Source organism: Panthera pardus, unplaced genomic scaffold (assembly GCF_024362965.1).
Source record: "Panthera pardus isolate Hobbes unplaced genomic scaffold, ASM2436296v1 HiC_scaffold_13, whole genome shotgun sequence".
NCBI classification, from domain to species: Eukaryota; Metazoa; Chordata; class Mammalia; order Carnivora; family Felidae; genus Panthera; species Panthera pardus.
This window is the reverse complement of record NW_026526688.1, coordinates 59,433,366-59,459,191: the sequence shown is the minus strand read 5'-3', so window position 1 is coordinate 59,459,191 and position 25,826 is coordinate 59,433,366. Positions and strand designations below refer to the sequence as shown.

Below are 25,826 nucleotides of genomic sequence, written 5' to 3'. Positions count from 1 at the left end.
ATTACTTGTATCAAGCTAATAACATTCAGAAGATAAGAAAACATGCACTATTAGATGGAGCCCACTGTGCTAAGGAAAAAAAAAAAAGCTACTTCAATGTATTCAGTTATTAGAATTAAAAATGGCAGTATGAAAGAAACATAAAAAGAAGCCAGGAAGCCATTAAGGAAGTAAGGCTTATGCATGTCCTCACCTGAAAGAAAAGATGAACTTCAAAATATAGGTCACTGCCAAACCACAAGCATCCTGGAGCACTAGCTGCAACTCTGCCATTTGAACAGAAACGAACTTTTTTTCTTTTACTTAGGAATGGACTTTTTGCTTAGTGATAGCCCTTAGCAACCAATCATGTACAGGTAAGAATAGCTTCAGTTTTTCAGAATCAATCATATTACTTGACAATTTTTATAGCTTTATTGTAAATTCCCCCTTTGCCTTTAAAAGTCCTCTTCTTTTCTCCCCACTTCAGAACACATTTTCAATTCCTGCTCGAATCTGTGTCACTAGAATTGCAATTCTCAGACCCCAGATAAAAGCCTTTGGTTTGCCCTTCAGTCTTGCTGCATTTCTCATTTGATATTACGTGGTGTCAGAAGTGGGATCCAAAGCAGCTGACCTTCACCTCCACCTCTGCTGCTGTTGTGGATTCAAGTAAGGTGCCTACAAGAGTTCACTGCACTCTGTTGTCTCCTGTGTTTTGGGTTACAGTAGTAGTCCTCTTGTTCCTGAACCTCCCAACTCAGTCAAGGTTCAGGCTCTGTTTTGGTGTCCTGTGTTGCCAGCCTTTACTAACAGAAGATTTTCTGTTGTGTCTCTGGTAAGTACACACTCTTTGTTAAAATGGATAGTTCACTGTCTAAAGAGGAGGCTACTAATCAGTCCCCTCTGGAATTCCTGCTGGCTTTATGTATAAAAACTATGGACCTTTGTCCTACAAATGTTTGTCATGCTGAATGATGATTACTCAGGATAACTTACAATTGAACTGGCTCACTTGGGGCTCTTTTGAAATTCCTAAATTGGTCTATCTGTGCAGCCGATTGAAAGAGGTTGTAAGACAAAACAGCCTGAGTGGGAAGCCTATTTTCATTGGCATTTCAAGGGCTCTAAATGCATAAATACTTCCAAAAGTGCTTCCCTCCAGAATACTAACTTGAAATTAACCAAGGCTAATTCTGAGCTGTTTCAGAGACTTACTAAATTGGAGGAGTCTTTCAAAGGCTCCTCTGATATCTCTGCTCATATTCCATTTGCTCCTCCTCCTGCTTGCTCACCACCTCTCTATCCTTCACTAGCTGAACTTCCTTACTCTAATGACTCAGATCCTGAGCCACCAGCCTTTGCCACTCCCTTTATGGTTAAACCTAATATAAGTGGTTCAGGGATCCCCCTCCATGATCTCTACTCTTTGGACAAAAATGGAACGCTGCGCTATTACTAAAGAGTTCCCAGATCCTAAATATAATCCTGTAAGTTTTGCAAAGGAATTTAATCTAGTGGTCCATGCTGAAGATTCAGGTCTTCTGAAGGAAGAGCTAAAGAATGCATAAACAGAGTAAATTAGAAAAATCCTTTCGAGAATTTCAGTAAGTGGAGAGCAATGGACCAATTGAATATTCTCAAACTAGCAAAAAAAAAAAAAATGCTTTATAGTGATTCCTAAACTTTTTCCTAAAATTATTGATTGGGAAAAGACCCAACACTGCACTCAAAACCTGAGGAAGTTATGATTAATCACCTTGAAAGAATCTAAAACAAATATTGTCTAGATTCAATTAATTATGAAATGCTCACCCATTTATTTATCTATCTATCTATTTAATTTTTTAACATTTACTTATTTTTGAGAGACAGAGAAAGACAGAGCATGAGCAGGGGAGGGGCAGAGAGAGAGGGAGACACAGAATCCGAAGCAGGCTCCAGGCTCTGAGCTGTCAGCACAGAGCCCGATGCGGGGCTCGAACCCACAGGCCACAAGATCATGACCTGAGCCGAAGTCAGTGGCTTAACCGACTGAGCCACCCAGGCGCCCCAATGCTCACCCTGTTTAACTCAACCTTCCTGAACAGGTTAAATGAAGAACTAAGCACATTTGTGTAACCTAAGCAACTAAACTGGGCCATTATGGATATTTATAACCTAGTCAACTTGCCTGAACTAGCCAAAGGATCCAAAGAAAAAATTAAAAAGTCATTCAAATTTAAGTATCCATATTCAAGCTACCCAATAATGAGCTTACAAATGCAATATTTAACAACCAAATCTATCTTCCAAAATCCACCAGTCAAGCCATCCATCCTTAAAGGGGTTTGCCACTACTGTAAAAAGCCCAGACACCAAGAAAAGTTTTGTTTACAAGTGAAAGTCTCCTATAAGACCAATAGCCTCAGAAACTATGATTTCTCCCAGGAATTCCAACCTAAATACCCCCAACAGTAGAGATGCCCTGAGGATTGAAAGAGGATTTTTCCCTATGCTTTTGACTACCTGGGGAAAACAGACTTACCCATTGGGAATGAGGTAACTAAGGCTCTAACAGACACTAAAGCCACATACTCAGTCCTCATCTCCACCAGCCTCACCTTTCCCCTTTCTTGGAGTACTAAAACTACACAAATGGTGGGTGTTTCTAGTCAACCCATGACCATTTCAAAATTCCTTTTCTTTCAACACAAGCCCAATGAAGGAACTCATCAATTCCTTTTAGTTCCCTCTGCCTCTATTCACCTCCTAGGACAAGATACCCCTGAGGCATACAAAGCTCACATTTTTTTTTTTTTCCTCAAAAGACAGCTTTTACATCTTCAATTGACAATCCTCAAGAAGACTTGTCCATAGCTATCACAGTCTTCTCAGGCACTATAATTGAACCAAATCCCTTCCTAGATTCCATTCCACCTGAAATATGGTCTAAAATCAAAACAGAGGGGCACGTGGGTGGCTCAGTAAGTTAAGTGGATGGCTCCTGATCTTAGCTCAGGTTGTCTCAGGGTTATGAGTTCAGACCCTGCGTTGGGCTCCATGCTGGGTGTGAAGCCTACTTAAAAATAAATAGATAGATAGATAGATAGATAGATAGATAGATAGATAAAATGCAACTGACATTGGGTACATTCATTATATACTACCAATACAAATATAAATTGAGGAAAATAAGCCCTTGCTTAATATTCACCAATACCCTTTAAATGCAGACGCTACTCAAGGAATTGAGCCCATTATTGAGGAATACATTAAGCAAGGTCTCACAGTTCCTCATACAAGTTCTTGAAATACTCCTATCTTGTCCAAAAACCTCTTGGAAGGGAATGGAGGTTTGTCCAAGATCTGAAAGCAATAAACAACACAGTTATACCTCAGCACCCAGTCGTGTCTAATCCTCACAACTTCCTTTAAGTCATATGACCAGAAAGTAAATTCTTTGGAGTCACGTATCTGTGTAGTGCCTTTTTCAGTATTCCTATCAATTCTAGAAGGTAGTTTCTATTTGCTTTCACTTGGGAAGGACAAGTAGACTTGGACAGTAATGTCTCATGGATACACTGAGAGTCCAACCTATTTTTCTACAATCTTTACCATCAATAAAGAGTTTCGATATCAGTCCTCCCTTCTATAATATGTAGATGACTCCCGTGTTCAACTTCTGGAGAGGCATTTCTCAAAAACAAATTCCATCTCCTTCAAGAACTAGCAAAAAGGAGACACAAAGTATCTAAAGAAAAACTTCAATCCTATAAATCCCAAGTTAAATATCTGGGACATTTGATCACTGACCATGGCCTTCTCTGGATCCCAAAAGATTTCAAGGTATCTTGTGCCTTCCTGCCCCTAAAACCAAAAGACAATTCAGAGGGTTTTTAGGGTTGGCAGGATGTTGTAGAAATTATATCCTAAATTTCTCTACCATGGCTTAGCCCTTCTATTCCCTTCTTACACTGACCAAACAGAGACCTTTACATGGGCAGAAGGATCTCAGGAAGCCTTTAATAAGATAAAGCACAGAGCCTATATAACCTTCCTGCCCAGAGGCACCCTATTGATTACCTTTTTCCCGTTTGTTCATGAAAGAGAGAGAAATGTAACTGTTGACTCTTAATTGATTTACAGGAACCCCTCTTGAAAATATTGAATTAATTTGGTTTGCTGATGGATCTTACCTAAAAGAATAAACAAGTCAATATCAGGCTGGTTACAAAATTGTATCCTTAAATGGAACAACTGAAGCTGACTCAATGCCCCAGGCAACTTCTACCCAACAGGCAGAACTTCATGCATTACGTCAAGCTTGCATCTTATCCAAAAATAAAACTGCCAATATTTATACTGACAGCCAATATGCCTTTGGTGTTGTCCATGACGTTGTATTATTTTGAAAACAAAAGGTTTTCTGACCTCCTCTGGACAGAAGATTAAAAAAAAAAAAAAAAAAAAAAGAGCGCTTATGTTTTAAACCTTTTAGGAGCCAATTACCTAAATCTCTACCTTACAAAAACCGAAAACTCCAACACACTCTATGACAAACAAGAGAAAAGCATTTGGCTGATGCATCTGCCAGGAGAGCAGCCCTAAATTTAGCCCCTAAGATAATCAAGGCATCCTTAACCTTGGCTGAGTCCTTTATCAATATGAAGGACCAACTTCTAACAGCATATTTGGTTGCACAACAAAGTAAGAAAAAATGTGTTGAACAAGAATGCAAATTTAAACCAAAAAGAAATTTATGGGTAAGTCCAAGTGGATGGCCAGTCTTCCCTGATTGTCTACAGAGAAACAAGTATTAACAATAAATGTATATCATGACTTTTAACGATTGGAACACTGACAAAATGATCTTATGGGGAAATCAGTACTACTGGAAGCTATCTCTCAAAGTCGGTTCCCAAGTATACCAGAAATAACAAATTTGTTCAAAATAAACCCCTAAAAACCCATTCATACCTCTATGGAATATTTTCCCTATCTTAGGTCCCTTTGTTGTGTGGCAAATGGATTTCATCCAGTTGCAGCCTTCTTAGGGATACAAATTTGTATTGGTAATGATCCGTATGCTTTCTCACTGGGTAGAAGCATTTCCATACCACAGAGCCACAGCCTCATCAGTGAGCAAAATACTATTGGGAAAAAAATATTCTCATTTGTAGAATTCCCTCAGAACTCCCTAATGACAGAGGTTTCCATTTCACTGGTCAGGTAATTCAATCTGTAAAATCTGGCACATCCTACATTTTCATTGTGTTTACCATCCCCAGTACTCAGGACTGGTGGAATGCACCAACAGGATTATCAAAAATCAATTGGCAAAACCCATAGAATCCTTTAAAATGCTTAGGCCCAGAGCTCTGCCCTTGGTGTCGCTCAACAGGAAAAAGCAGGTTGTCACCCTTTGAACTAATCACTGGCAGACCTATGAGGCTAGATGGAAGGAATATATGAACCAGCTTTCCGAAAAGGAGACCTTTTAATCTACTGCAAGGAACTCATAAACGCCCTCAAAACTAACTTATACCTCATAGAGCAACCTTTTCACAGCATGCTCCCAGAAGACAAAGACATACATTACCATGACCTGTAACCTGGTGATGATGTTTATTGGAAACGTCATCTCCAGGAAGATACCTCACAGCCAAAGGACCATACCAAGCATTATTAACCAATCTCTGTGCTGCTAAACTCAAGGGTACTGATGCATAGATTCATTTTAAAAGTGCATCAGCTCCTGAATGGTCATCTGAAGCCACTGGGGACCTTAAATTTAAAGGCTCCAGACAGCCCAGGACCATCTTGAAGACTACTCAGCCAGCATTAGAAGCATATGACACCTGATATAGACTGCTTCCCAAGAATCTGGACCAGGCCTGTATATTAAACCCTTTAGCCAATAAACATTCATGAAATATTTGGTATCCTACTCCTTGTCACAGCAGTAACTGTACTCCACTTGATTCTTCTTTTTCCTCCTGGTTTCAATTGTTTAACTCTGTTTAAAGGGTTCTGATTTTACTATACCCAAGGATGATTCCCCTGATCCTATTCATTCTGTCCTTAGTCCACAGGGAAACTTGGCATAAAAATACCCTTATTTGGTTATCCCAGTCTATGGCCAAAATAGGAGACTTATCTAATTGTTGGACATATCATCATAAGCCCCTTACCAACTCTATGGTAACTTTGTTATACCTGTCAATAATTTTTCATCCCTTCTGAATTGTACCACAAATCAAACAACCCCTTCAAGCTCCACTTACTGTGTCAAGATAGTTTTGCTGCCAGGCAAAACATACCCCATGATTTTGGGTCCCCCTGTCTAATGGAGTACCAATGATATCCATGAGCCCTCCTTTATCAATGGCTTGAATCAAAAATAGATATCCTTCTGTATATCTTGCCCTGACCCTCTATGTAACACCTTCTAACAACTAGAAATGAGATCTATAGGCTGGGCAAACAAGCCACTCAATTCCTGAAAAAATAATTACACTAAACAACATACAGATCTCTCGTCTGATCATAAACCCTCTTCCATACTGGTAAACAAATCTATAAATAACCATACACTAGCAGGTGTACTTTGTGTACCCTCAGGACATATTTGTCTGTGCATATAAAAATAAACCACAGACATTCAATTGTTTAGACAGACTCCTCGGAAAATGTCTCCTGGGTTATATAATAACTCCATTCACAATTCTTAAATTAATAACTCAAGGTTCCCAGAAACCAGGAAGACGAAAGAGAGTCCTTAATATAATTAAAGGTTAACCTGATGAAAATCCCTCTGAATGAGGACAACAGGTGTGGCCACTCCCAAAACCGTCAACCTAGTTTGGGGGTCAACTCTTTAGAAACAGCCTAGTTTGGGAAAATTTTTAGTTCCTGGCCTCAGATAGTACCTGCATGGAACAAATACATGATATGAAACCTATCCCAAACTATAAACAGAATGGCCAGATCAACTTCCAGAGCCATTAGAGCTCAAAAGAAATCTTCAGATTTTCCCTCCTGTGTGGTCCTTGACAACAACATAGCTTTAGACTACCTGTTGGATGCCCAAGGAGGGATGTGTGCTATCACAAATACTTCCTGTTGCACTTGGGTTAATGCATCCAGCCAGGTGGAATGGGAAACAACTAAGCTTTTCAAACCCACCAAACCCCTAAAAGGAACTCCCTCCCCTGGAATAACAAGATTGTTTAACCTTAGATTTCCATATTTATTCAGCTGGCTTCCAATTGGGATGGGGACCATCCTAAGAATGGGGCCACAAATAATATTACTCATTGTTTTATTAATCTCGTTGTCTTAATGCAACTATTAACTCTGCATTTCTCAGTGTTGTACAACTCAGGAAACCAAAATCATTGCTCAAAGGCTTCAAATGATACGCCAAGCCTACTCACGTGGACTTCCTCATGCTCCCATCATAAATTTGATAAAGTGCTCAAGTGAAGACAGTGCCTAAGCTTTGTCTCCTGAAAACCTCCCTGTTGCATAATTGTGGTCACAAGCTCTCCTCAAACAGACCAAACACCCTGCCTCTAGTTTCCCTCCTCTGTGGGATGTGACTTTCTAAAAACTAGCCTTCCTAGTGCAGAGGACACCTATACCAATGTTGGATGACCTATTAGTTGAGGAAAGATTTTGATCAAAGGGGGAGAAATGTGAAAGAAGCATCAAAATGGAGTCAGTCTTGCCAGGAGAGCTATTTAAAATGGAGCTGGGAGGCCATTAAGGACATTTATGCATGTTCCCACCTGAAAGAAAAGATGAACTTCAAGATATAGGTCACTGCCAAACCACAAGCATCCTGGAGCACCAGCTGCAACTCTGCCATTTCAAGAGAAATGAACTTTTTTCTTTTACTTAGAAATGGACTTTTTGCTTCATGATAGCCCTTAGCAACCAATCATGGCCAGATAAGAACAGCTTCAACCTGTCAGCACCAATCATAATACTTGACAAACAATTTATGTGGCTTTAGTGGAAATCCCCTCTTGCGTTTAAAAGCCCTCCTCTTTTCTCCCAACTTTGGAACACATTTTCAATTCCTGCTCAAATCTGTGTCTCTTGAATTATAATTCTCAGACCCCAAATAAAAACTTTTGGTTTGCCCTTCAGTCTTGCTGTATTTCTCAATCGACAAAAGTACGATGCCAAGCATCAGAGTAATTCTCCCTTACTGATTTCTCAACAATATCTCTAAATTTCATTTGTAAAAATTAATTTATTTCAGAATTGAAGGAAGAAGTGTGGTAAGCAACACAGTAATCCTGCCCTTCTGACTTTCCAACAATTTCTCTAAATTTCTTTTATAAAAATTAATTTACTTCGGAATAGAAGGGGCAGTTTGAATGCCAAGCAGTATAGTTATTCTCTCCAACTTCCCCCTAACTTTCCTGCATTTCTTTTTTACAAAATGATTTCAATTAACTGAACAATTTATTTTGTAATTTTAAAGAAAAAGAATACACTCAAAAATACAGATGATAGAATATTTTTTTATACTGCTCAAGCAACTCTCTCTGATATTAAATCAAGAACTATTATTTTGGTCTTTTGATCTCATTATTCTCTAGAGGAAAGGCTTTAGGTTAAGAAAGAAAGTTATTGCTATTCTGAGCTCCTCCAAGGGTCAGTCACCTTGGCAACTTCAAACTATGTATCTAAACCTCTACTTCTTCCTGGAGCACAGATGAGATTTCCCAATTCCCCAACTCTGTAGAGGAGGAAGCTAGCATTCCTTAAGGCCACTTGTGCCCTCTGAGACCTGCACATATGATTTTCCACTGTTAAGGCTGATAACACTTCATTCTATTCCCTAGCCACAGAAACATGTCCCAAGATTCGCCTATGGGTTGCTTCTAAAAGTTGAACACAACAAATAACACCTCATCAAGTTATATACTTGAAATATGTGCAGTTTACTGTATGTCACTTATAACTCAAAAAAGTTATTTTAAAAAAATGAGGATCCTTGACAACAAGACCACCCTAACTCTGCTCAAAGTAAGCCAAAGGAATAATCCCAAGCAGGTGAAAATTCATCCAGAAAGTATTCGGGGGTCTTCTGTATATTAAAGATAAATAATTAGTAGAGGCTTCAAAATCTAACCCACAGAATATGGCTACTATTATTTGGTCTGGAAAAATGCTAGACACAACCAAACCCTCACCTAGCCTCATTGAAAAAAAAAGATCTCACTAAGGTAACACAACAAACCTTTCAGCTTTGAGAAACAGAACTTCCTAAAATAACACTAAGATAAATCAATGATGAAATATATGAAATGTATGCCTAGGTTGTATAAATGAGCAACTAACAACCAATAGTTATTGAGTGTCTACTATGGGCAGATGCTGTACAAGGACCTCAGGAGACCAAGGTAAACCAGAATGAAGACAAGGTACTGCTGTCAGGAGCTCACTTTCTACTGGAAGCAGGCAGAGTTAGGAGACAGTAACCACATGAACAAATAAATTATTAAAGGAATAATAACAGTGGTGATAATAATCACAGCTATCACTTATACAGCTCTTAATAGGTGCTAAGGCACTGCTTGGAAGTATCATTGGAATGAAACCACCCTAGGAAGTGGTTCTATTTTACAAATTAAAGAAAAGGCCCAAAGTCACTTAGTTAGGGGTAGAGTGAAAACTTGATTCCAGTCATCTGGATTCAGGGCACAAGTTTTTCTCCACAATCATACCACCAAATGTGTGAGGTAAAGCAAGCAGATGAAAAGGAACTACTGTAGACAAGGTAGTGAGGAAAAGTTTGTCAGAAGAAGTGACATTTGATCAGAGATCTAAAAAACAAGAAACATAGCCCTTAATTCTGATAGTGACTTAAGAGTAAAAATAGTTGTCTATTGGGCATACCTACTTCATGCCATCTGCGCAAAAGGGATGCTTATTTTTATATTATATCTATGGCAGAGGCACAGGTTGCTAAATAATTAAATATTTTGGTTGCTGTTAAAAAAAACTGGACAAGTGATATTCAAATGAATGACTAAGAACCAACATAAAATGATAAACTTAATAAAATTTATAGTTCACCAGAGTCTACAATACACAATGGTTGAAAAACATCCCAAATCCCACATTTAGCAGTTACTTCATTCAAACTTTTTTGCTTGCTAAGAATCATGCCATACTTGTTCAAATGACTGCTAAACTTGAATGAGTCAGCTCTGAATTAAAGACATTGTTAAAGTCTTCCATCCTATCTTAAAGAAGACTGGTATTTTTTAACAAATAAAGAAAAAAGCTACTGGTTTCTTTTTTTAAGCTGCATTCAGTCCTTGACAAATATACCCTTTATACATATTCTGGCATGGTGTCTTCAAGAATTCCCCAGATTTCCCTAAGAGACCCCTGCCCCTCACGACTTTCCAGCTTGCTCAAGTCTAGGCAGATCCTATTTAAGCAGAATAGAATCCACAACCTCTGACTCAACCCCAATCTTAGGAGCTTAAACAAAGGCTCCAAGTGATAAATTCAAGGCCCTTTATAGAGCCATTTTTTGCCCTACTCATTCCCCTCAACCAGAGGCTCCTTCTCTGTTCAAAACTTGAAGAATTTTGTACTTTAATAAGGGGCCATTTGCTTGCATGTTGCTATACCATTTTATCACCTTATTCTAATACAGATACAGACTGTAGTACACAGTTATGGGATGTGGAGGGAGAAGAGAAAGGACAACTGAAGACAAAAAGGGAAGGCAACCTATTCGAGCAGCATTTCTATTTCTGTCTAAATCCTCCCACTCAATTCTCTTTACCGACCTCTAATGCTCAGCTCCTTTCAATTTACCCTACCCTCTAATTCCACAGCTGAACCTCTGACCCCATGGTTCTACTCCAGGTCCACAATCCTATCCTCAGGCCCATCCTGTTTAGAGTTTCTGCCTCAACCAAGTTCCTTGAACATTTCCATTATCAAAGCCGACCAGCTAGGAGTTGAGGGGGAGTTCCAGCTTTTGCTGAGATCAAACATGTCACTCCGGGACTCAGAATTCAATTGTGAACTCATTTCTCTCATTATATGTGGTGGTGAGATTCTTTTATTTGATCATACTATACTCTGGCATATTCTGGATTACAGACTAATCTGAGCTCCAAACCACTAAGCATAAAACACAGCATGCCAGACCCTTCAAAATATGTTATACATGTGATCCTCCCAGAACTTCTTGGGGGTAACAGTTTTTGGAGCACTGTGGAAAAAGCAAAATCACTTAACAACCATGGAGACTTAAATGTATATTTATAAGAGATAAGAAAATTATTTACAAATGGATTTTTATAACACAGCCTGTTTTTATACTGGGGACAGTCTGGACCCTGAAGTGGTTTACAGAGCAAGAGAAAGGCCATTATTCAGGAAAAAGGCTCTGTTTTTGATTCCTTATAACTGGCTTTACCCCATCTAAGATTGTCTTGTAAGACAGTCTATACTTTATTTAAATAGTTGAATTTTGGTAAGTTCCTATTGAGATCTGCCTCCTCTCAATTCCCCTAAAGGCTAAACCAGGTGTTACTAATCCCCAGGTGCTCTGCTCCTACCAGAGACTTCAATCTGATGGCCTGACATCAAAGAAATGTTCATAGTCTCTTAGAGATAGATGATTTGTTTACCGTGTCTCAAATGGCAAAATTCTGGTTCAAATGAGAAAAATACTCATTTGAAAGAAAGGAGGCAGAAGAATGAAAAAACCTTCCACTGGGTAGATGTTTATCTTTCCAACTTAAGTTAGAATAAATAATTCTAATGACCCGAGTGACTCACAGTGACTCTGGATTTGCCGGGGGTGGATCTTTTACGCCTATCTGCACAATTCTACACCTGCTCAGTAACAAAAGTATAGCAATCCTTTTTCATGCATCACAAACCAAGTATTGGCATGTAATATTGATAATACCTAACAAGTAAAGACAGGCTTTCATTACTAATCTTGTGCTTACCCATGCTTTTCAGTGTAACTATTCAAATACTTGGAAATGCTTATAATTTTCCATGACCCACAGCTAGAATATATATAAATAATGTACAGAAAGGATTGCCTGAGATGTAAGAATTTTTTTCCTGTTGTTTACTTTCAAAGGAGTAAAAAATATTTCAATAAATAGGAACATTTGAAGGGTATGGATAAAATTCAAGGCTCATACATGGTTTGAATTATTTTTCCATGGGTATACAGTAGTCAAACTGATTTTTAATGAAATCTTTGGCAATCTTACTGTCTATGGGAAAAATTGAGTGCTAACTACAATGACACAATTTGTCATTTTAGTTTTCAAAATCATGCCAAAACAAACGCCTCAGATAAAAAGATGAGAAAATAAGTGCTGGTGGTTTTTCCTTCTCATATGCTTCAGATACATGCTTTGATATCTTAAGCAACAGAATTACTTTCAGTTCCCCCAAACAATCGGTGTTCTCTCTTACTTTTTGGCTGTTGCACATTCCAGTCTTCTGCATGGATGTTCTTCCTGTCATAAAAATGTTCTTCTTCCATTCCTCTTGGTTAACCCTTATTTATCCATCACACAGATATGCGCTAAGAACTCCCATCTTCCAGAATCCTTCTGTGACCTCAGCTAACCCTTTATGGTTGTTTGGGCTGTGTCTCATTCTTTAAAAATGCCTTCAATTTTCAGCAAGAAATTCTTATAAATAAAGGACATGAATGCTTATGATACATGATGTAGGCCTCTTGTAAACTGTCACATCCTATTTCATTTTTAATTTGTGCTATTCTTTAAAATAGAACCGTGTTACTTTATAGATACTGTCTATAAAGATTTCACTGAGTCAGGCTGGCCGTAACCTTTCTGGGTAAAGCTGATTAAAAAGGGAGAAGGGACTAAGGTGTTGCTGGGATGACATGGGGGAAGATTCATTCACTTACTTCATGTTTATTAGAGGCCTACTCTGCAAATCACCATTCTGGTTCTGATGACGTGGCAGATAAGGAAAGAAATAGGTACACAGATACACTCACTTGCCACCTCACTCAGAACGTTATCAACCAAAGCTGGCAAACAGAATAGAACACCTGCAAACAATATAGGTACTGACAGGAAGCATACAGTAACATTTAACAAGACACAGGAATGCTTTTGGCAGGGGGATAAGGTAAAGGGTTTCAAACATTTCACAGTCTTCAGTAACTATAGGTGGATGGAGGAATTCTTCCTAATCCATCCAGTGATCTGGAACAGGGCATTCCTGATGTTTTGTGTTGTGAAGACGATGATTTCTTCTCCTTCCCCATTTCCTCCTTCTCCTTCTAGGGTTTTGTCTTTCTTTTTTTACCCCAGTTTTACTGTGATATAATTGACATATAATACTATATTCCTTTAAGGTGCACAACCTAAGAATTTGCTGTGTGTACATATTGCAAAATGACTGTTAAGGACTTCGTAATACCCAAATTGCATAATTAAGATCTGTTTACTAAGCTGAATACTAACATGTTTGAATTTTCTACAGATTAACTTACCTCAACATATGAAATTGGAAATATTCCTATTTTGTCTGCCAGCATTCCTTCAGCCCAGTTTTCATCCACTCTGCGGATCACAGTCAGAACATCATCCTGAAGAAACAGCAAACATTAGTCTCTTTGATCCCATTAAGTTCATCACTTAATTTCCCTTTTCAATAAAGGGGCTCAAGTTTCAAGAGTAAATGAATCTAAATGCCATGACCTATCTTTAGTACATGAATCCAATGTTGCCACAAACTAAGTGGCCACTACAACCTGTTGGTTCTTTCAGACCGTTGTAAAACTATAAACTCCTTCTATACAGGGGTTGGCTGCTCATTATGTTAAGATCCACAAATTACAACCTTAAATGCTACTCACCCCAGCCTCTTGAACTTCCGTTTTAGACTGGCTTTCAGGCTCTTCTCACATTCTCTCTGATAATACACCAAATACCCACCTTTAAATGCATATCCTACTGCTTTTCTTTATAAAAAACACTATTGTGTTTATCTACTTAAAATTTTAAAGGATTTTATCAATTCAGTGGATATACTCCTGTGTGCTTTCAGCAAAGAAATTTATGTATAAAATAAGAAAGTAATGATGTCTCATTTTGTTATTCATAATTCAGTAAGCTAAAATCCCTGAGTGGCACACATACCGTGTAAAGTGGCTTAGAATTAAATTTAGGCTATAAATATGAAAATGATACCACACAGACTATCAAACAAAATTATCTTTCATATAAGAATGGTCTAGTTTTAGGGGCGCCTGGGTGGCTCAGCCGGTTGAGCATCCTACTTCAGCTCAGGTCATGATCTCACAGTGTGTGAGTTCGAGCCCCGCATCAGGCTCTGTGCCAACAGCTCCGAGCCTGGAGCCTGGAGCCTGGAGCCGGCTTGGCATTCTGTGTCTCCCTCTCTCTCTGCCCCTCCCCCACTCATGCTTCCTCTCTCTCTCTCTCTCTCTGTCAGAAATAAACAGTAAAAAAAAAATTAAAAAAAAAAAAAGAATGGTCCAGTTTTTTGTGACTTTAAGAAAACTGCTTCCAGGTATTTTTAAAAGCGCAGGTATTTTTAAAAACTATTTTATCTTTTTGTGAAAGGAAATATAAGCCATATTCCTGTGTATCTGGGTCCACAGAAAGAGTTGGCAAACAGAAAATCTCATTCTAAATTTACCTTTGCAAACGGAAGGCAATCTTTGTCTGCTTCCTTGTCTTTCACTTCAAAGTCATAAAGTGCTTTGCACTGAGGTGGGGGCTGAGGTAACGGCTTGATGATCTGCACAAAATTGGTGGGAAAAAAGCCATGGATCCCGTTGACTTCCCCATGGTACCAATTTTCATCCACTTGTCGCCGCAAAATGATGATGTCACCTTTGCTGAATTTAAGGTCTCCAGGCTCTTTCCCTTCGTAGTTGTATAATGCTTTGGCACAAGGTAACTGAGGTATACCCTTAGGGAAAGAGATGAGTTTTAATTAAAGAATGATCCAAAAGCATCTAAAAATTTAACTGTATTATTATTTTTAGTCAAGGTCAACTCAACACAGAGTGCAGGTCTCTGGAGTTTAGCAGGTGGGAAAATGAAACACTTCCTGGAGGAAGTGACACATAAGCCAAGTCTTCAAGGATACATAGGAGTTAGCCAGGCAAAGCTGGAGTAAAAGATAAAAGTAAGGCATTCTCACCAGAGGGCACAGCACCAGCAAAGACATGGAGCACACTGTGCAGAGGGACTGAGTTTTATAAAGAATGCAGGAATTATGGAATATAAAGTGTAGGAGAAGTAGACAGAAGCTAACTCATGGAAGATCTTGAATGACATGTTAAAGAGGTTCAATCGCTGTGTCCTTCAGGCAAAGACAAGCCCTCACAGGTTTGAAATACAGATGGCCATGGTAAGAAGCATGTGTCAGTCAGGCAGATGAGGCTGGCATGAGAGTGGAAAATGGACAGGAAGTGGGCAGGCGGACAGATAGCTATGTGCTAAGCACAAGCCTTAACTAGTTGAATTTTTTTCTTTTTTTACAGCTGAATCTTTCTAATGAATAGGAAGAAGCATTACTCACAGTACTGCCCTCTCCCTGTGCTCCTCCATCTCCCCGCTCCCCAAAAAAGTGGATCACAGTTTTATACTCTTGAGGCAACAGAACTTCGTAATACACTTTTTAAAAATTACTTTGGTTTCTGGTCAGAGAGTTAGAGTCTGGCTTGCTCCTAAGCCAAATTTCTTTTGTTAAATATTTTTGTTTGGCTTAAGAGGAATAGCCAATTCTTGGCTCTCAAAATGCTATTGGCAGTCATCTTGTGTTGGCTTGATCCATGTGATGTGTTTGGTTAATGAGAGCTGCTCTAGAGGCCAATATCCTGAGAAGACAGGAGCTGAGCCTTCCAGAAGTTCTGAAACCCTCATGTGCCCTCTGACTTTTGGACCCTGACCTAAGATCCTGCCTATGAAGGCATGACTTCTGTTATCTGACCGTGACCTAATCTCATAAACAATTCTGCTGTGCCCCTTGGTTTCTGCAGAAGGAAAATGCCCATCAGGAACTCTGGAGCCTCACAATCCTGTGAACTTTAGTCATATTCCCCTTCAGTGTCGAATGCTAAGGAAGGACTCTAATTTTTGTCTACTCTCACAGAGATGCCTCACTGCATTCTCTACTTTATTGTATATTTATTGAAGTCTGGTTATCAAAATATAACAATATTTCCCAAGGCAGGCTTGAGAAAATAATAGTAAATAAACATAGAAATGAATATTATTATGAAACACTGAAAGAGTGATGGAGTCAAAGACAGAGAACTGACAAGTCCTGTAATAAACCAACTCTTGGAACACAGCTGTATGGGACCATGATAAGGCAGTTTTATGTAAGGGTTGGAAACATAGACTCCAGAGCCAGAATGTCCACGTTTGAATCCCAGCTCGGCCACTTACTAGCTGTGTGCCTCAATTTCTTCATTTGGGTTGCTGCGAGGATTTGGTGAGTTAATGTATGTAAACCGCTACAAAAGACCCAGCAGTTAGTAACTGCTGTCGCACCCATGAACTATTATCATCATTGTCAATGCCCAGTATGAAAAGCCTTGTTCACCAGTGAAACACAGCACCTGAAAATGTATTTGTCTCTACGCAGCTGGATGCTATTCCTTTTTGGACGAATTCACATAGCAATTACATTTTTAATACATATTCACTGTATAGCAATGCAAAGAATGTTCCTCCAAGGAAGTGCTGGAATCTTGAAATGTGCGTTTCTGAAGCACACATTTGTTTTCTAAGTGGAATCCATTCATCTTCTGGTTGAACAGAAGAAATTACAAATTCACTGACATGCACGGTTTAATAGGGGATGGCTTTTAGATGTGGCTGTAGTTCATCTTGACAGGGCTAATGTAAGGCATTGGAAGCCTGCATGAATTAATTGAAAATCCTATTACAAACTCGGTGACAAATAACTCTATTCACCATTATGGCCTGTTCTCTCGATTTTTTCCCCACCTCAATTAGCTCTGTTTGGCCTACTCTGTCCAAATCCATGCCAGCCAAATCCATGCACCAAGATACAGATTTAGCACTCTTAGAAACCATTCTGAATTGCTTCTTGAAGAGATCTGTAAAATTCCCAAAAAAACCACAGTATGGTTCTTTTGTGATATGCTCACGTGGAAACTGAAGGAATTTATTTCTTCACAGATCACTTCCACACACCAGTGGCCCAATGGACTTATTAACTTTTCCACCAAAGCAAATCTATTAAGTACCCCTAAAATCATCACACATACTTAATACAATGAATGGTAAGGATAAAACTCATGATAACAGTGATATCCATTATGGTTAGCCTAGTTACATCCCTGTGACTGCAACCTAAAATTCATTAATTCACACTGTTTTGCTAAATCTTGACTGCTAAGGCTATTTCAGTGATCAATAACCACAGAAAAAAGAATCATAAAGCTTACGGCAATCTAATCCACAAGCAGATATTTGCGCATCTGGCTGTGTTTTTCTATGGTGTTCTTTTTCAATTAAATTCTAAGAGGCTAAAAAGCCAGTTTGTGTCAAGTTTCTCAAAAGAAGGTTTCCCACATTAAATAAAATGAATTCTACTCTGATTTCAAATCAAGCAAAGTTCAGTGATCTTTAAAAGACTTATTCCCACACAGACTGCAGATGATTAAGGATAAATGGTTACATGACTTGGAAGGGCAATAAAAGAATGAATTTTCCTTTTGCAACATCTGAAGGATAAAGTCAAAACAATTGGTTTGATAGCCTCAGACTACTCTTGTGGGTAAAATACGTCCGGGGCCCACGGAGGCACTGCCTTCTCATTCATCTCCTTTGAAAGGTCTGGGAGTCATGTCATCACCCAGGCCCTTTGCCCCCCGTGCCTTCGGCAGGCTTTCCAAACTGCTGCCTTTCTTCTGTATCCTCTCATCAGGCCAAGGCCCCCGAGGATCTGTAGAGCTTACATTTCACTTGGCTACACATGAAAGGGAGGCTTAAAAGGAGAGAAAGCCAGAGAGAAACGGACTCTGCAGTCTAACCTTGAGTTTGCAGCTGTCATTCATGCTGCCAGCTTTATCAAAAACCTTGGCAATTTAGACAGGTGAGCTATTATAACGATTCTTAATCTGGAATACATTTCAATAAACAGTGACTATTTTGGTCATATAGAAAGGAATAAATACGACAGTGGGCTAGTTTTACTCTTAAAGTAATTTTTGCTTCTACATTATGTATACAGATATTTTACATGACATTAAAATCCTTATGAGACCCACACACAAATATTTTTGATGAAATACTCTACACTCCATTTTTGTATCATCAAGTGTATTCCAATATATCTAGCAAAGCAGTACTTGATGATGTAGCTGAGATTCTAATGGGTAAATAAAACATTCACTGCCAATTTATTTTATAGACTCTAAATGCCAATGCCCAGATATACATGCAAGACAGCCTCTTTAAATTCAAATTCCTTCATGCATTTCTTACTGCTCCATAAAGTAAAAAAGATTCAATGACCTACTAAAAAGAATATCTGGAAGATACTCTTGCCATAGGAACAGCACCATGGTGTATATAATTTAAGAATTTAGTTAAATCTAAATGGGCATGAACTATGGCTGATTTCAACTTGACTTTCAAAAACTTTCCAGAAAGAACTGAAGCATAAAGAAATTACAGTAATAGAAAGTAATACATACAGAGTAACAAGTAGCAAAATGGTTCAGGAAAGGATTTTTTTAAATGTCCTTTGGACAACAAAATACATGTTGGCTTTTCCCTACAAAGTGAAAATCTATCGGAATATACCAATAGTATTTCGCAAAAATATTCTTCAATAGTTAAAAAAGTCTTACGTACTGATATCAAGATGTCTAGGTTGGATTATTATTCAAATATTATTTGACCATCCCTTGAAATGTTTCAACCTCAATATAACATCCAAGATAAGTATTACAAGTTATTTTTCCAAAGCAGTATTAGAAAGGACTAAGAATCCCATAATTCCATAATAATCCATTTCTTTTTTTTTAATTTTTTAAATGTTTATTTTTGAGAGAGAGACAAGGTGTGAGTGGGGGAAGGGCAGAGAGAGAGGGAGACACAGAATCTGAAGCAGGCTCCAGGCTCTGAGCTGTCAGCAGAGCATGATGTGGGGCTCAAACCCACAGACCGCGAGATCATGACCTGAGCCGAAGTCGGACGCTCAACTGACTGAGCCACCCAGGCACCCTACGTTTCTTTTCTTTTTAATGTTTATTTACTTTCTGAGAGAGAGAGAGAGAGAGAGAGAGAGAGAGAGAGAGAGAGAATCCTAAGCAGGCTCCATGCTGACAGCAGAGAGCCCAATGTGGGGCTTGAACTCACAAACCACGAAATCATGACCTGAGCTGAAATCATACACTTAACTGACTGAGCCACCCAGGCACTCCCGTAATAGTCCATTTCTTATTTGTTCTTTCCTTTAATAATTTTTTCTGGACAGCACTGTGCTGAGACATTTTCTCTGATGATCACTCTCTTAAGCTACCATCTGCTATCCACCCCACGTTTGTCACATGAAATTTTCTCATCAGACTAATCATATCTACCAGCACTTTGAGGATGGCAGTTGTGAACAGACAGAAATGAAGAAAAACATGTTTTCTTCATTCACATTTATTCGTTTTTTGGTCCTTATTTTACTATTTCACTGCCATCTTTTCTTGCATGCTCATTTTCTTCAGCATTCTCCTTAAGCAGACTCTTTCCAGGTTGCCTATCTTTCTCCTCCACTCCAGACATGGTGCCTCAAGAAAGTGGGCTGAAGCTGGCTTTGCACTGCTTTAGTGCCCTGTGCACTCAGCTCCTGCTCACACTGCATACACTCTATCCACTCCTCCTCACCCTCAGGTTCTACAACCCAACCCACAAGCCCTTAGGGAGTTTCTATCCCAACCCATGACTAAATAGCAATCAGCCAGTTATTGCTTTCAACCTCGTTGTTTTAGTGATATTAACGGCTTAGGGAAAGGGTGGAGGGAGGGAAAAAAACAAAAAACAAAAAAACCCAAGGTTAGAAGGACAGAAGACAAAGTAGCAGATTTCTCACCAATTTCCCTGGACAGTATTCTCACTGCTATTTAATCAAATGATAATACATAGTCATTTATTCGGTCGATACTTAATCAAATACTTAACCAAATGCAAATACAGAATGAAGTAAGTTGAGGTTATAAGATTACGTTCAGGGGCACCTGGGTGGCTCAGATCATGATCTCACAGTTGGTCAGTTTGAGCTCAGAGCCTGCTGGGAATTCTCTCCTTCTCTCTCTGCCCCTACCCCACTCGCATGCACCCACACTCTCTCTCTCAAAATAAATACAGTTAAAAAAAAAAAAAGATTATGTTCAATCATCCAGAAAGAGAACAAAGAGCAGAGTTTTCCAAACTTAAGAAAAAAATTATATGAGACTCTTTTTTTCTAGGAACTGCAGTATAGAGAATAGATAAATACATCTGTGTAGGGTAGAATCGGAGCCTGATGTGGGCCTCGATCTCACAACCATGAAATTATGACCTGAACCAAACCCAAGCAGGCACCAGCCATGAATCAGAAAGGGGGACTTCACCAGAATGAGGCCGTGCTGACACACTGTGAAAAATAATTTCTATTGTTTATAAGCTAACCAGTCTGTGGTATTAGAGCAGCCCAAATGGACTAAGATACTCCTTCACCAAAATTCAAGAGCAGCCCATCTCTCCATCTTCCTACATCGAGAGTCCCCAGCACATATCTTGATACAGCTGCAGTTGATAATTACATGCTTTTATTTCACTTCTATTTTTATTTTCTCTAGCATGACTACTTCTGTTGCTTGGAATCAGATGTAAATAAGGCTAAGATCAGAGACTGATTCCGGTGCAGGTCAGCAGGACAGACTCTGTTTTCCAGATGTAGTGGCCATTGCCTCCTTGGGGAAGATTCTCCCAAGCCTGCCTCACCCAAATCTGGAGAAAGTGCTTCTCTTATGCTCGCTCATCCAGCATGTCTTATGCATACTGTTACTATGGCTTTCATCTTACTCAGTTTACAGCCTGTTTCCCCTACCAGACTGTAACCTCCTGCAGATTGGGACTATGTGTTACCCATCTTTACATCATGAGCACTTACCTCAGTGTCTGTGAATAAATTCTTGCTGGAAAAATAAACAAAAAACAATGAATTTATCTAGGTGGCTGAGGTCTATGATATGGATGACTAAGTGTAAAAATACCATATCCAAAGGAAAAACAAAAGACAATTCTGTGGACAGTCGGGCTCATTGGCTTTAAATGTATTGCACAGTATATGTACGCACATATTTCTGTGCCTCTGATACTCCTCATGAATGACAGATCGTGAACCCATCTTTTTGAAACTGTCTTCAGTGCCTTCTAAGGAACACAGAATATGGTGGGCACTTGACACTGAGGCACAGGAGGAGCAGGAATACGGAGGAAAGAATTTCATTCCTCATTCCAAACCTGTAGCACATGAAAGTGCCAGAGAAAAACAGGGAAATGTGAGCTAATCTGCTAACTGGTGTCTACTTCAATGTGCTCTGGAAACAAGACTAAAAACATGATCTGTTCTGGAAATGGCCAGTTCAGTTTGTACTAAGCAAACTGCTGGCATTTGAAAAATGTAAAGCAAATTACATAGCAAACCATACAAACAAATATTTTCCTTTTAAACTCATCTGGTGGTTATGAGGAAATAGTCACGTAGATGATATATAGCTTTTTTTCTTGGCTGGCCTTAAAAAGGGAGTATCCATCTGACAGACAAATCATTAAAGAAAACAAATCTTATTGAATTTCTCTAAGGGAAGATAGCTATTGAGAATGCAGTCACAGAAATAAAATGCAGGAAATTTATGTCACTCATTGCCCTGAATATTAGTTTTCTGTTTCATCACATGTTTAATAATTACAATAGTATTTTGCAAAGGGGAGGAAAAGTTATTGGGAAAATTTTCTGCAGTAACTTAAGCTATGATCTTGGGGACTCATGGCAGGATGAGGGATGTTTCCTGGTAAAAGGTCAAGTTTCTGTCTATTTGAAAAACAGCTTGATTCCTGGCAAGGAATCTGCCTCTGCCCTTTCCTAAACCTCCCACCTGCCCATGGGGGCGTGGGACTAGATGGAAAAGAACGACTATGTATGAGGAACTCTGCATGGTCTTTGCCTAATCCTTACAGAAACCCAGAAGGGTAAGGAGAGTCAAAAATACAAAGGAAGAGGGGTGTGTGGGAGCAGGTTTTCATATTAAATAGAAAGGTCAGGTAAGGCCTCAATCTAATTCAACTGCCTCGCTTTAGACTTTTTTTGGTCCAGTGTTTTCATTAATATCCCAGAGAGATATGCTCGTGTAATTTAGACATGACATTATATGTGAAAGAAAGTTCAGAGTTTCAGACTTAAAACACCACTGGAATGAACCCACATGTATATGGGCAATTAGACAATAGTGCCAAGGCAATTCAATTTAGGAAAACAAAGTCTTTTCAACAGATGGTTCTGGGATAATTAGAAGCCCATATGGGGAAAAATGAGTCTTAACTCCTACCTCACATCATATACAAAAATTAATTTGAGATGAATCCCCAAAACAAACGTAAAAGTTAAAACTGTTTTTTAGAAGAAAACACAGGAGATTATCTTAGGGATTAGGTGGGTCAAAAACAAAAACAAAACCCAAAACCCTAACTAACCATAAAAATGTATAAACTGTGGTTCATCAAAATTGAAAAATTCTGTTCATCAAAATGCAATTAAGAAAATAAAAATGCAAGCCACACAAAGAGGAAAATATTTGCAATACATATACCTGACAAAGGATTTAAATCCAGAAATACAAAGAACTTGTACAAATCAACAACAAACAGTGCAATTTAAAAACAGACAAGATTTCGGGCACCTGGGTGGCTTAGTTGGTTAGGTGTCTGACTCTTGGTTTTGGCTCAGGTCATGATCTCATAGTTTGTGGGGTTGAGTCCCACGTCAAGCTCTGTGAAGACAACATGGAGCCTACTTGGAATTCTCTCTCTCTCTCTCTCTCTCTCTCTCTCTCTCTCTCTGCCCCTTCCCCACTCTCTCAAAATAAATAAATACATTATAAAAAAAACAGAAATATTTGAAGATATAATTCAAGAAGGAAGTTATTATATAGCCATGTAAAGGTACTCAACATCATTAGTCACCAGGGAAATGCAAAATAAAACTATAGTGAGATATGCTTTCACAACCATTAAAATGATTAAAATTAAAAAGACTGACAACAGAAAATGTTGTGAAAGATACAAAGCAACCAGAACTCAGATATGTTGCTAGTGGGGGTCTAGAATGGTTCAACCGCTTTGGAAAAACGTTTGACAATTTCTTATAAAATTATTCATACACTTACTCTATGACCTAACATTCTAATCCCGGGTATTAACTGAGAAATGAAGATATATGATCATACAAAGACTTGTCACAGAAATGCTTACTGCAGCACTATTCATAACACAAAAGTCCATGAACAAGAGACTAGACAAAAAATGGAATCCTTAGTTATATATAAAAAAAGAATCACTAATAAACGTGAGTGAAAAAAATCAAAATTGATACTATACAATCACACTTCTTTGGCTTCAAGAATAGGCGAAAACAATCTACTGTAATAGAAATCAGAATAGTAGTTGTCTATCAGAGGTGGAGTTGTGGGCATGATGAAAATTTCTGAGATTAGAGACAGAGTCTATATTTTGAATAGGATGTTGACTATCCAGGTATACAAATGTGTTAAAATGTATTACATCGTACTCTTTTTAAAAAAGTTTCATTTACTTAAGTAATCTCTACACCTGATGTGGCTGAACTCACAATCCCAAGATTAAGAGTTATGCACCCGTCTGACTGAGCCAGCCAGGCACACCAAGACTGTACACTTAAGAACTGTAATTCACATATGTAAATTTTATCTTAATATTAAAATATATAAAAAATAAACCAGTAGCAGCACTTAGAAAAAAAATGAGAAATAACCACATATGCCAAATATGTGACTCTATATGCACATGGAAGAAAAGATACAAAAGCATCACAATGAATAACAACTTACGCTGGCAATCAAGAGAATGGCAAACCTGGCAAAACAAGAAATCTGAAGTCCAGAGGTATGGAGATTAGTGCCTAGAAAGACGGCTACTTTTTGAAAAGGAAATCCATCACCAATGTGCAGAGTATACATAGTATATAGGGTCTCTACTATAATCAGACCCTACACTTAGCACTAGTCAGCCTCTCACTAGATGTCCGGGTTACATTCTGAATTCCACAAGCAAAATGAACAGAGAACTGCAGTGTGTTCAGTGGGGAGAGGAACAGAAGATAAAAGTGTTGGAAAGTATTATGATGGAGAAGCTGCAGAAACTTGAGATGTATCAGTGGGGCAGTATTGAAGTGAATATTCAAATATAGTGAAAAGGTCTTACACAGGGAAAGTTAAGTCGGCTTCATATTCACTGAAGAAAAAATAAAGGCTTAAACTGGTACATGCATTATTTAAGTTGGATAAAAGAATTTCCTGACAGTGAGGGTTGTTAAATATTGCAACGGATTATGATATCTCTTTCACTGGAGACTTTTAAAAATAGGACAGCCTCACAAGTTTGGTTCTGCCCAAAGGCAAAGGAACAAAGATTATGACACGTGATCTCTAGCAATGCTGTGATTTCTTTGGCAATCAGACCATTTGAAAGAATAATTTTATTCTTGATGATTTTGTGATTTGTTTCTTTTTTAGGAGTAGAATCCCAAGAAGTGCTAAGGTATGGGAGAGTGAGCTGGGAGGGGACATTTAGAAAGAATACAAAGTGACAGTATGAATTAGCTTGTAGAAATCAAATTATGCCAGCCTTACTACTCCAAAGTCTATCACAACCTGTTACAATATTATCAGCAAAAGTAGAGGCAAGCTGAGCTGTGGTCAGGCACACCAAGTTGTCTTTTACTTTATTATTTTTATTTATATCAAAAAGTAATATGTAATATGTATTTCTGTTACGATTCTCCAAAGGAGTGTTCTGCCAGTTAATTAATATGAAGTTTACATAGTGAAGATTGAGTAATTACTACAGGATAATATTCTCTTACTTTGAAACAAATCCATTACCAGGATATAAAACCAATCCTGTGAAACCCATAGGGTAGAATCAAGATCTTTAAAACATAATTAAGTCTTCACTGAAAAAAAAATCTATCTATATGCATATGCTTTAGAAGTCTGGCTTTCAAGAAAATTCTAAAGTATGAATTGAATGTAGAGACAATCTTATAGTTCTTTCAACAAAGCTCTTTTACCTTTGATTAAGTCTGTTGTAAAATGATACTATAAAAATACCTGTAAATATTCTATGACACTTAAATGAGTGTTATTAGAATACACGAATTGCTTTTACTATCTACTTTATTATATGACTGCACAAGACATGCTACTATAAAGGAAAAAAATTTGCAATGAATAATTTTACCAATAGATAATTATTTTAAAATAAGTAGTTTACTGAAGTTCCCCTTTAAAAAAAAAAAAGGTATCCAATTGAAGTATATCAATCACTAAAAATATGAAATAAAGGAGAGAAACTTAAGGGGGAAATATTTAGTAATTAATCCAACAATGACTCTATTTTCCCATAAGTAATTCAACAGTAAGATATTAATTACAGGTATTTTCAACCAAAATGAACCATCATATAAAAATGATGTGTGTTGTGAGGCTCCTAGGTGGCTCAGTCGGTTAA

At 38.2% G+C, this 25,826-nt stretch overlaps 1 protein-coding gene across 1 annotated transcript in view; it reads right to left on the bottom strand.

Moving 5' to 3' along the window:
- Positions 1–25,826, bottom strand: part of SH3RF1 (SH3 domain containing ring finger 1) — a 179,938-nt gene that overhangs the window by 51,455 nt on the left and 102,657 nt on the right. The window contains exons 3-4 of the mRNA XM_019441031.2: positions 14,674–14,949; positions 13,505–13,600 (exon numbers count right to left, since the gene is read on the bottom strand). Of these exons, the coding sequence (XP_019296576.2) occupies positions 13,505–13,600; positions 14,674–14,949 (372 nt within the window). The remainder of the gene's footprint in view (positions 1–13,504; positions 13,601–14,673; positions 14,950–25,826) is intronic.